The following is a 13,727-nucleotide window of genomic DNA, read 5'->3' on the forward strand; positions in this document are numbered from 1 at the left end:
TATGTGTAGTCTATTCCAAAATTGATAAACCTCTGTATTGAAGCTCATTAAATTGTGCAATAAATATATTGGTGGGTGAGTGCATGTGTGCCCCAAAGACAACCAACTAAAGTGACTAGAAAGGTATGCATCAAATGTAAAATATAGTGTTCCACACAACAACACTTCACAAATAATTGAAACAAAGCAAACTTAAGTCATAACAGTCTGTTGTAAGACAAATGGCATCATAATTGTGCAACCTAAGTTTGTCCTAAATAGTGCAACATGAATTTAAACAGTAAACTTTGAATCTGACAGCGTCGTGGAAGCAGTCCTCAAAATAAAAAAAGGAAAACAAATCTACCAAGGTGTGTGCCAACTATTTTCTACTTTTGACAATGGAGGGTGCTGTTGATACGAAGCAAAGGTTAACATTTTGTTGCTTTACAGGGAGAGTAAATTGGTCCCTTAGAAAAGTGAGCATGTCACAGGTACTTACTGCACAGACTTTGAGGACTGGGACCTGAACTTGTTGAACTCGCCTGGAGCGGTCCACTCGGTACCCAACTGCAAGAGACAAGCCAAGACATAAGAATCAGGGGTGATAGTCGACAACAAAGGAGGGGATATGACAAATAGAGGAAATATGGAGAGGCAGAGTACAACTCGGTGGATAGCAAGGAATACAGTAACACTGCTAAGCATCAATAATACAGTACAATATTACTTTCAATCTAAGTTGCACCATCGTTTATAAACATGTCGGAAATTCTGGCACAAGATGCAAAGTTGAATCAAAGTTGAATGCACTATCATCTTAAATGTTATTATTAATCTGTACATACCTTAACAAATTCAGGCAGTAAAATAATGATGGTTATATAAAAGCATCTGCTTGCTGGTGCAATGTGCTGCTGATTTACATGATCTGATTACTCGACGAATTGCAATTGCAATCGGTGACTAGTCGACTAGCAAAATAATTGTTTGGGTATCAATTTGGGGTGTAACGGTTTTTGTATTTGTCCCGAACTGTCTCGGTACGAGCTTCACGGTTCGGTGCACAAAGTCATACGACGACTACGTCTGATGCGAGGAAAAAAAAAGTCAACGCCTGAGACCAAGCGACCGCCACATTTGTTGTTTTAAGAAGAAATAGATCAAAACAAATGTAGAAGAAAAATGGTGAGTGAGGGAGAAAGCATGAAGCTGGAGGAGCCGTCTGCACTATACAAAGCGTATATATAGTATACTCAGCCGGGAACATTTCGGCTTCCGTACGGCGGCGATGGAGTGCAGGGCTGAGAGCGGTGGAGTGAACAAGAACTGTGCGTCGGCGTTGTTGGATCTCCGTTCGGTATGTTGCAGGTAACACTACAAACATGCTAACATCACCCCGATACAGTTACTGGGGGTCGAAAAAGGAAACCCGCTCAACACCAACAACTTATCCACGTTACTTTTAAGCAGCCTGGAGAAGTGAAAGCAGACAGAGCCAACGATATTCGTAAATTACTTAAGCAATCGGCATATACATAGCAAAGGGGGGGTGTTATGTGTTAATTATTATTATTATTCTTATTAATGAACAACTCTAATACGCAAGTGTTTATTCTATTTTGTGCTTTTGTAACAGGGAATGTTTTTTGGTTTATAAAAAAATTGAATTGTAACTTATTCTCTGTTAAAATAAAATAAATAAATAAATAAATAAATAAACTAGTCTTATGTGTTTGAGACTTATTGCTGCACCGAACCCGTACCGAACCGTGAGCCCCCATTAAAATGTTTGTGCACCTGCAATATTTACATGCAAGCACGCATGATTTCCTTCAGTATGAGTCACTACTTACTGAGAGCAGCGTCCTTACACTAGAGTAGGCAGGAGGTAAATTAAAAGGCAAGCAGACAGGAATTGTGAGAGCAAAAGACTAAACGATGTGCATCCACAGAGGTTTTTTTTTTTTAATTTGACCAATATTTTCATGAAAAATATGAGTCTAAACTCATGTAGTAATCCTTATTTTGCCTAATGTGCATACAGGTGAGTACACTTTTGTTGCTTTTACCTTTTGCGAGTAGATGAAACATTTACTTGCACTGTATCAAATCTTAGGAGCAAAATGCCACCATTTAGGGGCAGTCTGGACCCCCTGACACAACGTTCCCTCAAAGCTGCGCGAGTGAGCGACAGGTGTGATACTGCCTGTCTGATGTTGCTCAACGTGGCCCAAGGAATGCTCAGGGAATTTGTGTGAATCCTCAGACGCAGGGAAAATTAGAGGGAACATTGCCCCTTAGCTAAGGATTAAAAAGCGTAGCTTGCAGTCATTGTCGCCAAAATGTCTGTGAGCAATGCACCCTGGTATAGTCTGTTGAATGGGGGTGATGCAGAATCTCAAAATATCCACATTCTCTCCTTTATTCTCATTCACGTCGACTTTCTGGGACAACCTGCTTCTTCCTTGATTACAGCTATTTTTTCATGGTTTATTAATTGCGATAAAGTACAATATACTATATGTGCAGCCTCAAAATCTTATGCAGGCTCACGACTCATTCCCAACATGACGATATATCGCCAACTATCAATCACAGGAAAGTTGTTTTGGATATTCAATTTAAGGAGAACAGCAAACCAATCAGAGCAAAGACTATTTACATATCAAAAATTGATGACAAATCCACTCGCTCAAGATGCTAAGCATTTTTGACCAAATAGAATAGATTGAGAAAGGGCATCGTGGGCATTTCCATCTTGCAAACACAATAAAAGAACAAGAATACAATTTTACAAAGATTTTTTTTTAAAAAGTGTCACGGGACCTTACAAACGCCAAATAGATCCAGGCTTTCCTGCAAGATGAATGTAAAATATTGACAGTGCTGACCTGAGATGGAGAAATCACTATTGTTGTGTTCAACTGAGTTCAACTTTCACCTCAATCTTTGTTCAACATGCTCACTGCACCATCGCAATACTGCTGTCCTTAAATGTATGCATGCACACACATTTTATAAAATGAATGTACATTTTCTTTTCAGTTGATATTAGTTTAACATACAAAACAATTGTGTGGAACCAGTTGATGAGAACATTTTAATTAAAGCAGTCATTTTTTTGGAGTGTGTAGGAGCAAAAAAGACACAATGGGTGCTGAAAGTCTGAGGGTTTTTCCTCTCTACTGCCCTCAAAAATGCAATTACACTTTTATCTGGACAAAGAAACTAATCCGCAGAAGGACAAGCCACTCGACTGGTCCAAATGTTGCACATGCTTTGACTGACAGGCCGCTCTGACAAGCTCCACGGGAGCAGTATGGATATTCGGACTGTGTGAGCAAAAATAGCCATTATATCATTGTTGGATAATTAATATATGATGGTCCCATTAAATATTCTCTCAGATATTGTTTTGAGTAAAAATAAGGACTGTAAAAAATGTATAGTTTGATTTGTGAGTTTGTGTTGTCTCTTATAGTGCTTGTCCATGGAAAGCACAGTACTTGCACTTACCGGTCACAGCATTAGGTAGACCCCCACATTCTAATTAGAACCAATACTGAATGTAACATGCAACTCAGAGAGAAACAGTACTGTCATTTTTTTAAATATAATTTATCAGCAAGACATCCATCCACTCTCTGTGCTGTAAATCCTCACGAGGGTCACAGGTGCACTGGAGCCTATCCCAGCTGTCATTTAGCAATAGCGGGGTACACCCTCAACTGGTTGTCGGTCAATCGCAGGGCACACATAGATGAATAACCACTCACACTCACAATCACACCTAGGGACAATTTAAAGTGTTCAGTTAAGCCTACCATGCATGTTTTTGGAATGTGGGACGAAACCGCAGTAGCCGGAGGAAGCGCACAAAAGTAGGGTGAGAAAACGCAAACTCCACAACAGGAAGGCCGAAGCCCAGATTTGAACCCACAACCTCTGAACTGTGAAGCAAGTGTGTGTGCTAGCCAGTACATCAGTATGCCGCCCAGAGAGATAGTATTTTCGCAATATCTGTTACTTTGTGTGTTCATTATGATGATGTTGAAATGCCCTGCATCATACGGAATAACTAGAAATTGTCAAATTGATACCACTGTGACAGTTTCATACAAAATGACAGATTATTTTTCTTTGCAAAGGCAAAAAGTTCTTGCATTGGAAGCTTACAAATTGTACAGGCAAACCTAATGTTGCGGTAGGACATCATGACAAAACGGTGAATTGTAATTTTCTTTAATATAATTAGGTGATAGGCGGAAGCTTGCATATTTAGCTTTACAGTATGTAAGAATACAAATAGACTGTTTATTTGGACTCACGTTTCATTCTTTATTTGATTCAAAGACTGATTCTCAGGTCTGCATGTAAACAAAACACTGTGGGTAAACATTAAGTCCAATAATGACTAATTCAGAAGCCTATTCAGCAGCCATTCAAATTCAAGGCTACGACATCTTTATATAGCATCCAAGGTCAAGTAAAGGGGAAACACTTTACTCTGTATAGATGACAGAATATATTCAAGATTGCACACTTGTACAAAATGCCTCAATTCAGTAACATTAAAAAAAAACTTTACTATACATTCTCAAAGGCAGATGGGTGACAAAATGAGGACAGGAGTATGGATTAAGAAGGTGATGTCTCAGAAGACAAGATAAGAAGGGTGTGACAGCCTCTGCAAAATGAATGATCCCTGGCCACAGCTCCCCCAACATTACCTCCATCAGATTTATCCACTGTTAAATGCCACATCAATATTCACTACCTGCTAATTAATCTCAGCTCCCATGGAACCTGGTGACATGTCACATCTTGTTGGAATGCAGATTATTCCATAGCTGGACCTCTGCTCTCTCGCTCATCACTCCTATTGTGACTGCGTTTACGTGTGACGAGGATATTGTATTGGTGAAGGTCGGCAAGCGCTGAGAGGTTGCTGGATGCAAAATAGGGGGCGAATAACGATTCTTCACAAGGAAATTTGTGTTGGAGGTTAGTCATTTGACGTGAGGTGAGTATCAGATTAGCTACGACGAACAAGGTTAAGATGCCCTGTTTCCTCCCTGTTTATTGTGTATGCCTGAGCATTGGCAAAAGAACAGATGATATTCCATATTCAAGGGACATGGTCAGTCAAACTGAAGCTGCGGAAGCTCCACAAATTCACCCAAAACATCTACGAGTGCTCTTTCTTCCATACAATCGAATCCATAGATGCCATTCAGAATCATGTCACATTTGTCCAAATGTTAAAACAAACCATCAAGCCTCAGCTTTTCTGAAAAGTACAAAAAAGTGCAAAAACACTTGCTTGGTCATGATTGAAGAGTTTGTTTCAGTTCTTGCAGTGGGAAAACATTGCTAGGCAACAGCAATTCAAACAAAGAACAATTTAGACTCAGAGGATTCGCTTAAGAGTAGGGATGTTCAATATTAGGCCGGGGGGGAAAAAAGGCAACCAACTCGGTTGTGTCGACCACAAATATTGGACGACACAAAAATTCATGCCTCGAAACTGTTTTAAGTAATTTTAAAAAACAATGTTGCTGACAGATGCACTCCTCCATTAGCAAAGCTAGATGTCTATGATTTGTAGTCGCTTTAGACTGAAAAGGGACAAATATAACGTTTTATGTATTACTGCAAAGCGGAGCTGGCGGAGATTTCAGACTTGAACACGGGAATGTGACCCGCAAGACGACAAGTCTGCGACTGCTCAGTGTATGCCTGCTGCTCGAGGTAACTACAGCGCAGCTTTAAATTTGTGTTTTTAAGTGAATGAACACCGAACAAACTTAACTTTCATCACACTAGGCCCCATCACTACTTCACGGGGGCCAAGCGCCTTCCACTCAATTGTCATGACCACTCGGTACGTGTTAAAGCCTCTCCAGCTAATTTAGCTTAGCATAGCTTACTCTGCCTGTGTCTCATCACCAAGCGATGAGCAGTGATGAGTGTGAGTGTAAAGTGACGTGTTTAATCTTGGGAAATGGGAACGGAAAATAAATAAAGAGCAGGCAAGCGTGACAGTCGCAACTCTATCTTTTATTGTAGTTTTATTTATTTATTTTTAAAATAAGCCCTCACATCCACTACTGGCCATCAGAGCAGCCTTAACAGCCACGTGAGGCATTTTTCCGGCGAGACAGAGAGAGCCCAACAGCAGACATTGGCTTATATGAAAACTAATACGAAAATATTGTTTATTTTTAAGTAAGAAAAGTGTTAATTATACATCAACCTTGACAAACTTTAAGTGGTATTTGTAAATGTGTACTTATCACTGTCAAATATATGAAAGTAAAATTAGCGTGTGTGTGGGGGGGGCTGAATTACTCAAGTAATCGATGGAGTAATCGATAGGATAATCAATTATGCTGTTTGTGGCATCCCTACCGATATCTCTGCCGGCCATACAGAAATCGTGTTATCCAATAAACATATACATTTTTGTAGCAACACTAATAGTGCACTGTAAACATTGATATAAGCATTATAAACATCCATATAGTTACACAAATTGCATCTTCACAAGCATTTGAGAGGATTGACATGGATGCAGTTCACTTTGAAAACTGTTCTGTCAGCCACACATGCCATTTACTTCCTGATAGTAAAATGGCCACAAGAGGGCAACAGTGACGAGAACTCACTACCTTGATATAAGGCCGTTATCGGCAAAATGCCTACACCTGGTATCAGTACTCACCCAACCCAACTTAGGAGAGAATAACGGATGCAGATGGTAAATGATAATGGTAACTGGTCACTTCAACAAAAGTTACTTCATTCGCCTACTGATGACACAGCATCAGGAGAAAGTGGAGTTAAGTACTGACATTGTCGCAGGGCAACTGGGGATCAGACAACTACTCGACCAACTAAGCCTGGCTGGCCTTAAATAACTCAAATAACTGTGATTGAGATGTTTACATGCATGTGTGACAGTTGATTGCTTACCTGTCCGACATAGACCAGCAGCCTGGAGTTGAGAGGACTTTCATCAGGACTTAACCAGAACTCTGAATTATCATCAGATGAGACTGAAAACTGGAAATCCCCTGAAAAAAATATAATAGAAAAAATAACAGCTGTCAGAAAATTAAATGTACTGAACTGGAAACTGCTGTGAAAAAATGGGCGGACGCTTGAACTTTGACCATTACAACATGACCTTCATGAGTGAGAGAGCTTTCAAAATGAATAATATTCCAGCCAAAATATCAGATAATAATCCTATTTTCATGTACGTAGCACATAAACCAATACCAAACCCGATTTTTAACACCTGGGTTTTTACTTTTATTTAATATAATACATTGTAGATACCATACTGAGAGGTGTATGACATTTCGGTGACTTCATTTAGATATGTATCTCCAAAAAGATAAGGCATCTTACTGCAAACACACTTTTATTGACCATTATCCCTATGCTTCACTGAGGCACTTGTTCTTGACTCCAAAGGCAGAGAACTTTAACCATCCAAGACCAAAAAGGACAAAACAAATAGCATAATATGCAGCATACTCATCAACTAGGATTTTGATGCTTCTCTGTTGCCGTAGTAACAGCAGTAAAGCAGATACTGCAGAGAGATTACGTTCAAAGGGCACTACCAATGGTGAAGATCGTTTATACAGTAGTTGTGATCCCGAATCACACGGTATTTTACAGCTGTGGGGATGGTCTATATCAATTTGAAGGACACTTGCTCGAAGGCTGACAGCAACAGACCACGGACTAGCTAATAAGACGAGCTGCTTACCATCTCGATAAGGGTGAAGAAATCCAAAGATTCTCAGGCCGTAATTCTTCCACTTCGGCGCCACGGCCAGCTTCTTCAAAGTCGTTCTTGTCTGTAGCAGGAAGCAGAAATCGAAGCGAAAGCATTAACAGTCTTGTGAGTGAACCCAAGGTGAGCGACCGACCGGGTGCTAAACTCCTCCAATCAGCAGGCAGTGTCCAGTCAGAGCTTAGTAACCGTAACAAGCAATGGAGTTCAACCTACGTTGAAGTGGAGCGCTCCGGACACAAGTTAGACTGGATTCTCGATATAAAGTGATATATTCGAAGACTGCCTTTGCACCAGGCTCCTAGTTAGTTTGATAGTAAGTGTCGGGAAATGGTCATTTAACATACAGGATATGTCTATCGGGATATTTTCTTTTATCACTATATTGTTTTGTAATGCAGGCATCCAGTAAGTGTCGTTTTATGCGGTAAAATCACAATTACAATATAGTTTTTACACGATATGTATTTGATGAAAATGTCTGCTCATATGAAAGGTGGAAAACAGAAAATGTTTTATTTAACGTTACTAGGATAGAGTAGTTAGCAGCGGTGATTTTGACAATCTTTGGCTATGCTGCACATCATGCTGCTGGCAGCCCGCAGTAGATGTCATGAGTTTTAATCTCCTCATATGGGAATCCCAAGGCCATGAAATAAAATCCCATCATCCACATCTTGAAGTATTTTCAGCAAAAAGATCAAACTGCCTAGAATTACCCAACAACCTATTTGGACTAAGTTGTCCCTTGGGGTAAGCAAGTGACACTTGCAAATCCAAAGGCAAATGTTAACTTGGTAATTCAGGAAGGGATTTACAAGACACTTGCATTTTTTCCTGAAAGTGATCAGTACAAAAGCATTATACCGCATATCTTGCCATTGCATTAATTCTTGAAATACCCCACACACACACACACACACAAACGCTGTATTATTAGAAGAGGCAGTATGCTTCTTGCTACTTACATGAGGGTAAAGAGGGAAGTGTAGGTTCTTTCTGAGTTGGGCTACAGAGGAGCCACACCAGTCCTCGAACACATGGAGGTTGGCTTGACCCTTATACTGCAAACAAGACAACATCAAACAGAAAGAATTGTTACTGTTGACAGTAACAAGACGGCAAAAGCATCATGCAAGTTCCACACGGTAGCGCTAAAGGTACACCGGAAAGTGCTCCATTGACTCTAACTGCAAAAACACCCGAGTAATCATAAACTGTGCTTTTACACCGACAGGATGTGACGAAAATATGGCCTCGGTCCCACTTTGTATCGTCAGTAGACGTTTGGCAAGATTTTGACCTGGCTGACAATATCTTGCTCTTGTTCATCCAAAAAGGTTTTGATGGTCATGCGGTCAGAACTCTGCAAGTTCTTTACACGCCAAGCTCATCCAAACATGTCCCTGTGGGCCTAGCTTTCCACACTATGGAACACAAAATGTTCAGAATGTATGTAAGATGACAAAGAGTCAGGTGTAACTCAGGTGACTCGTTCAACCACAAACTGATCATCAAATTAATTATAAGGTACATCCCAATCATTTTGTTTATGTTACGTGTTGGTACGTTGGATCATGGGCAACTCTTTGTGTCCCTTGACAATAGACAAACATACACAAGAGAAAAAATAAAAGAACCCATTGTGTTGCTCATATGATCCCAATTAGAGGATGTTGACTAAGCATACCCGCAATGTCATGGGAGAGCTTCAAATATCCAGCAATTAGTCAAAGCCCATCCCCCGACCATACGCTGACATTTGTCTGCATTAAACATGGAGCACACAGGAAACAGCGAGAATAAATGAATTTTTGTTTTGCCTTTGAGGGAATAGTTTATAGGCACACACACACTAACAAAAACATCTTATATGTACAGCTAGCAAACGACTGGAAGAGTATGTTGTACTGGTTAAACAATTTCACATTTTTAGTCAACATACTGTAAATGTGATGAAAGTCGTCTTGGCATCAATTCCTTGATAACTTTATTGATATTTTTTCAGTGGCATACAAAATTGTAATTAAAAAAAAACACAGGAGGAGGGAATGCTTTGCAATAACCACATACAATAGACAACTCATACACAAAAGTTAGACAGAACATAAATGTTTGAAAACAATCGGATTGACATGGTTCACCTGCTATGAAGTGATGATGAAATAAAAATCCTCTCGCTCAGTGTGCTTACATCTGACACAGCAAAGTAACACAACTGGGCCAAATGGGGAAACTTTTCCTTGTTCTGGGCTCATCACAGCAGAGAGTTCTGCATGTAAGAAATTCGCGACACTTTGATAATGTGTCATACTGTTTACATGGTTTTTAAACACACAGCAAGGTGCGGGGGCGTGGAGGCCATCAGGAATTTCGAGGGAAATCTTGAATGGCCGATCCATTCCAGGCCGACTTGAGCCGCTGTTTTTTTTTTTATTTATTCATTTTTTGTCGGCTCTAGTTCCTATATATTTTACATAACACATAACGGTCTTTTAATAAAATATGTAATATGTATATGTACAACCTACTATTAACACTAGGACTACGAGAGCTGTCATTTTGACTCTTTCCAAACTTTATATATGTGTTATTACTCTGCGTAGACATAAGATACCCCTGGCCTTTTGACTTTTCCTAATTCTGTATACAGTATATTCCATTCCCATGATGCAATGTTATGGTATTAAACAATATAAAATAGTACGCATCAGTGCTCATTTAACTCCTCCGTGCGCGTCAATTTGACGGCTCTACTTAATCTTACGCACGTTGCGATGGGACGGCACCGCCGGGTTTCCATAGCAACCACCGGCTGCATTGATAAAGGTAGCTGATCCGTAAAAAATCTGATAGAGATAGAAGAAGGCATTACATCTTGTTCAAAATATTGACGAATATGATGATGAATTTCTTGGCTGACACACAGCGAGTCCGAATAAAAAAGTGCCCCTGCGCTGGCCAAGAGAAGCCATGTTTTGTGTAGTACAAAAGGCTGGTCATGACATTGTGGGCAGTACATGCTAGACAATCGAAATCAATACAATAATGATCTTATGTGGTGTTTGTTGGCATAATTCCTCCAAGGGAAAAAAAAAAAAAAGTTCCCGGGTGCGCTCGGCACATTGTTTTGGGTGCTGTACTTCTAATTTCTTTCCTTCTCTTCGAAGTGAAGCGCAGTAAAGTCATTTGCAACACGCGTCTCCTTTCCTTCGGCTCCAAATCAGCTGTATTTTATAACAGCTGACCCCCACACACAACGCAGGAGCCGGGCGCTCCATCAACTATTTATCATTCATTATCATTCATTAGGACATAATTTACATTCAAAGATACTCACAACAGAAGCTTAGTAAACAAAATACCTTTACACACTCGGGCAGCGAGTAATAATCATTTTAATCGATGACATCATTGTCAGAGCGCAACAGCACAATCCATCAAAATGACGGCTCTTGTAGCTCGAGTACTTTCAAAATCCCGTATTGTTAAACAAGTACTGGTCAATTTATGCTATAGGTTTGCCAGTAGGCTATAATATCTTTAATGTCAGCAAAGCCACATCAACCACAATGGCCGCGCGGCCACACGGCTGACCAGTAACTCACGCAAGAGCATCGGACTGTCGCTATTGTTTGACCAATAATTTAGGGTAAGCAGCAGACTACAAAGCCTGAGCGCTAGTCAAGAGTAACACTTTAAACATCATTGTGGTAGTAAAGTAGACTACCCTTAGTGTGTTGTCCACTCAAACGTACGGAATTACAATGGCTACTTCAAAAAACAAACTCGACAACGTTGCTTTCACTTTTTGGGGGGCTTTGGCAGAGGTCTGCCATTTATTAAATGCCATGGTGCTGTTTAATCTCTTTAGATGTTCACTGGCAACTGTGATCCATCCATCCATCCATGAGGTCAACGTGACCTTAATGGCATTAGGCCAAAAAAGACAAAAAACATGCTGCACTTCCATCCTGAGAGCTGAGCTTAGTAAGAGTTCTCTATCAGGTCAGATAAATGCCTTTCTATTTTGGACTCAAATGCCATTTCTCAATTTAAAGCAGAAATATGTTGACAGTAGGTGTCACACTCCTACATTATCACACAGACATTTCAACGAATGGCCTCACCTGAAGGGGAGCCTCGTATTTCTCCAGCTGCTCGGTACGGTCATTGAGGATTTGAGCATACCCACAGCAGCACAGCGATTACACTCATGCATTAAACAAGAGTTAAAGAAAAACAAAAAAAACCACACAAAAAAACAAAATGTGTCAGTTCAGCTGAGCCACAATTGTTGTTAATGTTTGTGTCTAAAACATGTTGGAAATGGAAAAATCAGGAAACCATGAGGGTTGACATATTCCAATCATCTCCCAGCGAGGTGTCAGAAAGTTGAATGTCTGATGTGTGAAAGGGAGTTCATGGCAGCAAGCAGAGTCAGATAGAGGTTAGCAGGATTTAGGAGACGGAGCGAGGCCTTGTGTAAAGGAGTCTTATTAACAGATTTCTAGAGGGTTTCACGGCTTGGCCCCCTGCTAACAGCTCTTCTTGTTCACGAGGCACCATTAAAAGTCAACGATTACACGCTCAGTGTGGAGAGGCCATGGGTTGTAAACTTTCTTGGGAGGGGGGTGAAGGCTAATTGGTTACAGGATACATGTGGAATTGCGAACAACTTGAAAACCATCCCCTAGATATTAGGGGCTAAGAAAAAAAACAATTGGATTTGGTTTTGATTTCAAAGATAAAAGTGTGTCGAACTGAATTGAATCAAACCGTTCCACTTTAAAATATACTGAGATATGTACCAAATAGTCATTTAATGGAAAGAGATATCTTGAAGGAAAATGCCACATTTACAGAAACCTACTGACTTGCAAGCGTCACATGAGCAAACACATCTTTTTATCTTTTAAAAAAAAAAAAAAAAAAAAAAGGAAATCAACCATCTCAGCCATCTCAGTGGGCGGCCATTTAGTCACTTCTGTCGACTGAAAATGACATCACAACTACTCAGGGCTCAGGTAACGACTCAGCTTCAGAAAACAGGTCAGCCGTGATTGGTTGTTACCTGAGCCCTAAGCATTTGTGATGTCATTTTCAGTCAACAGAATTGACAATAGACAAGAATAGACAAGATGGCTAAAACGTGTGTATTAACTCTTAACCCATTAAGGCCTGAAGCGCCTTTCTAAACATCTCTCTAAAACCTAAGGTCGTCTTTGGAATCACCCTCGAAAACCTGGAAGTTTTCCCGGAAATTCAATACTTAGAAAATAATTAATATCTCAGCTCCTGTAGCAGAAGGACATTGAAAGCTTAGACATGTGGCTTTCAAACTGGCCCAAGTTTATTTTTTTTTATCAGTGCAAGAAAAGCACTTTTTTTAACTTTAAAAAAAATCGAGTGAGTCAAAGACATCGATATCATCATCTACAAACATATCTTAACCATATATCACGTTAGACTGGTTCCACTAGTTCAAAGTTCGCAAGCGCATCGTCTTTTTCACTTCGACGGTGTCCGCCATTACCGACATCCTCCGAGGAGTCGCGACACCGCCGCGTGTATATTCCGATTCATTTTATTGGCTAGGAGACTGATTAAAAAAAGATAATGACGTGTACGCTCTCCCGGCTTTAAAGGTGGAAACATGCATCAGAGCTCCCGGCTTTAGTGGTAAAGACGCGGATATGCACTCCTGGCTTTAAAGAGTTAATCCACAAACGCAATATTTATCAGAATGCCTTGTTTCAACTAGTGGGCTTGCATAGAACATATTCTTGAAAAAAAATATATTTGGGTTGACTTCTACTTTAAAGACACTGAAAGTAAAATGTCAAATACCAATATTTCGTTGCAGTGGCTCTCTGATATAACAAGACACATATAGTAGTTATGACTGACATTAACTGAGGTAGGAGGAGAAGCT

At 40.1% G+C, this 13,727-nt stretch overlaps 1 protein-coding gene across 1 annotated transcript in view; it reads right to left on the minus strand.

The window, feature by feature from the left end:
* Positions 1 to 13,727, minus strand: part of b4galnt4a (beta-1,4-N-acetyl-galactosaminyl transferase 4a) — a 173,117-nt gene that overhangs the window by 40,788 nt on the left and 118,602 nt on the right. Inside the window, exons 4-7 of the mRNA XM_086028668.1 lie at positions 8,761 to 8,856; positions 7,766 to 7,856; positions 6,958 to 7,058; positions 482 to 549 (exon numbers count right to left, since the gene is read on the minus strand). Coding sequence (XP_085884794.1) covers positions 482 to 549; positions 6,958 to 7,058; positions 7,766 to 7,856; positions 8,761 to 8,856 — 356 coding nt within the window. The remainder of the gene's footprint in view (positions 1 to 481; positions 550 to 6,957; positions 7,059 to 7,765; positions 7,857 to 8,760; positions 8,857 to 13,727) is intronic.

The sequence above is a fragment of the Filicampus tigris genome, chromosome 4 (assembly GCF_054856515.1).
Source record: "Filicampus tigris isolate MCC_2025a chromosome 4, RoL_Ftig_1.0, whole genome shotgun sequence".
NCBI classification, from domain to species: Eukaryota; Metazoa; Chordata; class Actinopteri; order Syngnathiformes; family Syngnathidae; genus Filicampus; species Filicampus tigris.